This window comes from Cucurbita moschata, unplaced genomic scaffold (assembly GCF_002738365.1).
Source record: "Cucurbita moschata cultivar Rifu unplaced genomic scaffold, Cmos_1.0 Cmo_Scf00020, whole genome shotgun sequence".
NCBI classification, from domain to species: domain Eukaryota; kingdom Viridiplantae; phylum Streptophyta; class Magnoliopsida; order Cucurbitales; family Cucurbitaceae; genus Cucurbita; species Cucurbita moschata.
Window position 1 is genome coordinate 4,093,350 of NW_019268536.1, and position 4,628 is coordinate 4,097,977.

At 37.2% G+C, this 4,628-nt stretch overlaps 1 protein-coding gene across 3 annotated transcripts; it reads right to left on the minus strand.

Annotated features, from left to right (window-relative positions):
- Window positions 1-642: 642 nt before the first annotated feature.
- On the minus strand, window positions 643-3,828 carry LOC111457410 (transcription factor BIM2-like). 3 transcript variants are annotated; one of them, XM_023099594.1, is made up of 7 exons: window positions 3,553-3,828; window positions 3,331-3,436; window positions 2,608-2,677; window positions 2,430-2,525; window positions 1,705-2,135; window positions 1,230-1,347; window positions 643-1,127 (listed from the first exon to the last, which is right to left on the minus strand). In XM_023099594.1, exons 1-7 carry the CDS (start codon window positions 3,602-3,604, stop codon window positions 1,020-1,022), a joined length of 981 nt encoding a protein of 326 aa, XP_022955362.1. In that variant the 5' UTR covers window positions 3,605-3,828; the 3' UTR covers window positions 643-1,019. The 3 variants fall into 3 exon arrangements, with proteins under 3 accessions (XP_022955362.1, XP_022955361.1, XP_022955360.1); XM_023099593.1 differs by having other exon boundaries at window positions 1,705-2,132; window positions 2,608-2,731; XM_023099592.1 differs by having other exon boundaries at window positions 2,608-2,731.
- Between the last annotated feature and the right edge of the window lie 800 nt (window positions 3,829-4,628).

Below are 4,628 nucleotides of genomic sequence, written 5' to 3' on the forward strand. Positions count from 1 at the left end.
TTTTTTTTTTTTTTTTTTTTTTTTTTTTAAAACAAGAACAAAGAGATGAAGAATTAGGATTTTTTTTTCTTGATCTACCATAAATTAGGGTTTGAATGAAGTGGTCTTCAATGTTATTGTCTAGTTCCTTACACGGAATCAAAGTGTTATTTTTAGGTCATTACAAATGGTTCCAAGTAATCTTAAAAAATGGTACCATAAGCCTGTTCCTAGCACATAAATCAGGGGTCCTTTGCATTTATTCCAAACTGCAAAACCCCATTTACTTCTTTTTCTTTCTTTTGCAACAATCAAAATTAAACTAATAATACAACTCAAATCAACAGGAGGTTCTACAGAAAAAAGATGCAATCGATTGTGTTTATTAACTTCTGGGTTCCACCCCTTTGGAGACCAATCAGTGAGGGGCTGGGAAGAAAGGTTGTTAAAAAATGAAGGAGCCTGATCAGAAGAGTAATTACGTTCATGATTGGGAAATGGGGTTTACATTTTCTGATGAAGACAAGGTTGTCGATTACTGTTTCGAGGTCCAGAATGAAGCTATGGAAGACAATGCTTCTGTGGACGACTTCCTCTCGTTGTTGCCATATAACAACTGTTAGATATCCAATCTGAAATAAAAGCATCATAGAGATACAAATATTTTAACCTCATAAACCATGCAACTAAAAATATTCTCAGGGGATCTCATTAATCTGGAGAATTACAGGCTACAAATACATTACAAAATGCAAGCTTTTCTATAATATCTTAAACTTCAAAAAAAAAAAAAAAACGCATAACCTTATATCCTTGCAGCAACTGGGACCAAGGAGAAACACATCTACAATCAAAGAAATCCCAGTTGCTGCTAACAGACCATGACCTGTAAAAAAAAATGGCCAAGATTATCCCCCAAAACACCACCCCCACCCACCCATTTAAGGAAATAATAATAATAATAATAATATCACACTCAAAGATGGAAGAGAACAAAGAAGGCACAGGGGTAAGATAAAGAAGCATCTCAGAGTAACACACTACACCCCTGTTCTAAGCTTCTTGTGAGCTTGTTCTGAGTCCTCACTGAAGTAGCCATGTAAACTCTGTGCCGTCACTTGATTGTTCAAAGATTGTTTTTTGTCATCCTGGTGAAATAATGGATCACATCACAGAAGAAACAACATCACATCAATTCAACTAGCTAGCAGAAGAAAAGACTTCAAAAGGCCAAGGTGAAGATTTTTAACCTCTGAAAGGGACAACGATCTATTTGCTCGTCTTCCGACATCAACTTTCACTGAGATGTTGGTCTGTGACAAATCAACGCCTGAAGCCTGCAGGGCCTGGGTCAGGGTACTTAGTAACCTGCTCAATACAGAAACCATGTCAATCATAATACAAAAGAAAACTGAAGGGCTAAAACCAGAACATGGATTAAATTACATTCAGAACAGTTCTAGCCTTATAAGAACATTTACAGGAAAAAATAGAGCTGGTAATTACATAAAAAGCCTCTTCTCGCTTTCTCGAATCAATTATCTACCATCCCAAGGGCGAGATGATACCAAGGAACTGCCTCATGCAGGCAAGGCAACTACACATTTTCAAGATTATGCCGAGGATATTTGAATTTAGCTAACAAAGGGAAAGAAGCAGCATCTTCCGAATTTTATATCAAGAAGGTCAGACACAATTCATATAAAACTCATGGCAGATGCTCACCCATGGGAATAGACACCTGAGATACCCTCCATTTCACTTTCGACAGAGAGATCCTCCTGATCACTAACAGCATGGTTCAGAAAACCAGTAGTGGCATGGGTTCGACCCTGCAATAATTCGGTCTGGGTCTTGGAAGAGATGTTCTCTGATCCTGATGCAGGCTCGTCCAAAGACTCGGTTGATAAACTACCTCTTCCAACAGGTTCAAATACAATTGGTTGTGCATGCATGCTCATGGGGAGTCCTTGAGTAGCAGAGACAAGGGTATGGTCCACCGCATTTAATACTGCAGCAGGACCCATGTCAGCATCCATCACATTCGGTGCATTTGTTAGCATTGCTTGGGAAAAAACGACAGCGCTCTCATGATTGGGACCCCGCTTTACCACTTGGGAATGATCAACATAACTTTCAGCAGCTCTATAGTTCTTCTGTCAGACGTCGATTAGACAAATTACAAGATATTTCAGAGTTTGGAGGACAAACATGCCAGGGTAGCTTTTAAGTGTTTGTTCGCAGTTTCATTCATTAATAAGGGGTAGTTACTTATCCATCCACGACTCTCATAATCTCAAAAGAAAGAACAATATTCTAAAACGATTTCTAACATGAAAAGCATAATTAAGGACCTTCCTAACTCAATTTCCAGAAAAAAGAAGCAAGAAAGTCACCAAACTGGTGAATGACAAGGTGAAAACAAAAGTCAATCAAGAAGAAGATTATACCCATGGAACCAATTTTGAAGGCTCTGAACTCCAACCTTGGCATGACCCTTCGTACATATTTAACTTCTCTTGTAGAAATTGAATGTACTCAATTACCTGAAGTACAAATATGTCAAAGATTAATTTATCCAACTAACAAGGAATCTCAAAACTAGAATAGGTAATATGCGAGACATACCTCTAACAAGAATGAAGCCTTGTCTCTTTTTTGATCATTCTGAGGTATGAGGTCTCTCAAAATCTGAAATCTGCCCCCATCAGAACACAATATTTCACAAAAACATGAGATTGTCACGAAGATCCTAAAAGAAACCCAGAACAAAAGGGCATATAAAAAATTAAAGAGAAAATATCCTGAAAACTAATCCATTAACACTTCAAAAGAAAATATTCCACAAGGTCGAGTAAATTTTTTTACATATCGTTTCATGGAGCGAAATGCGGCAGCATCTAGGTATCTAAGAAAATGATTTCATAAAATAATACTCATTGGAAACAGAGTGTGGCAAGTCAATGTGCTACTGTTCATACAACAATCCTGAACAAAGTAAACTTTGAAGCGAATTCCAATTAATATCCAAACGCAACAAAAACATATACGAGTTGCTCTAACATCTGAATACCCATGATCCCATATATTTAACTGAGAAACCATACAAATCTGCTTCACTTTATTTTCACATAACATAACTCAAACGAGGCAACAGAAATACACGTATCCCTCAGACATGCTTAAGTATCCAAAAAGCCATTTGTATCAGCTCAAAAAGCCGAAAAACAAAAGGCCAAAATATATATATATATATATTTTTTTTTTTTTCTTAAAAAAGGATAAAATTAGAATAGCATTACAACTTTCTAGTACAAATTGAAGTATAAGCAGTAAGCAGCAGCAACATACCTTTCATTAATTTTACTTCTCCTTCGCTGCTCGGTCTCGGAGTGTTTAGACCGATGACCACTCGCCTTGCTTTCCCCACTCTTCCCCTCTATTTTCACTCCCAACTCTGTAAAAGAAAAAAAATGAAACTCATGAACCATTTCATTTCTTAAGAATAAAAAAACTGAGGATTCAATTAAAAACCCAGAAACTAAATAGAGAGAGAGAGAGAGAGAGAAATACCGTTCCCGTCGTCTTGGAAGCGTTCGTGGACGGACTTGGAAGACTTCACCATTGGTAATCCGAATGCAGTGGCGAAACAATGCCTGGAACCTTAGATTTGAAAGCTCCAAGAAGAAGGTAAGGAAACGAAGAAATGGAAAGGGAGGGATATTGTGAAGTGTTCGAACGGCAGAGTAAAAGAAGTAGAAGAAGGTTGAGAGTAGAGTTGGAGAGCAATGGAAGCCCTAGAACTGGAGGAGATGGTGGAGACTTAGAACTCGATATATGTTTCTTCCTTTTCTTTTCTTATTCTTTCTTTTTTTAATATATATTTATATTGAAATTATTGAAATTATTGCAAGGCTTCTGTTGGTAGTGGCGACTGCTAATTTGCGCCGATTTAGCACCGACCTTAGAGTTGCTTCCAGTGGGCCTGTGTTTGAGTTTGGGCTTGAAGCCTGCCTTTGGGCCTTTCCTTGCCTACCCGAGTCCCCAAGTCTTGTCAATTCAAGAATTAAGGATTTTCTGTTTTTGCTTTTTATTATTAAAGTAATTTAACTAAATATTTAATTCCAATACAGTACAAATATAGAAAAAAAAAAAAAAAAACCTAGTACTCTTTGACCGCTCATTCTTTCATCGACACCATTTTATCTTGCTTCACCAATAACCGTCCTTATTAATCAAATTCACTCATCTGCACAAAATGCTTTGAATTTTGACTTGTCGTACTCTCCTTCATTGTCTGAGGTCTGATTTTCAACTTCAGCTTTCTACCTCTCTTGTGTTTTAGAAAATAAATTCACACCTTGCTGCTGAAATCATCGATAAATGTAATATAGAACTTTGATCCGCCAAGTGATAGAATTGGAGATGGTCTCCAAACTTTTGTGTGGACCGTTTCCAACCACACTTTTTTCACTTCTCTGGTAGCTTTTGTGGAGCTAACTCGTTTCTGTTTTGCTCATAATGTAGCTCTCAAGAGGACTCATATCAACAGATTTCAGACCTTCCAAAAATCTTTTCACTACTAGCATATTCATTACTTTGACGCTCATATCTTCAAGTCTATTGTGTCATATACTCTGCAGTAGTGT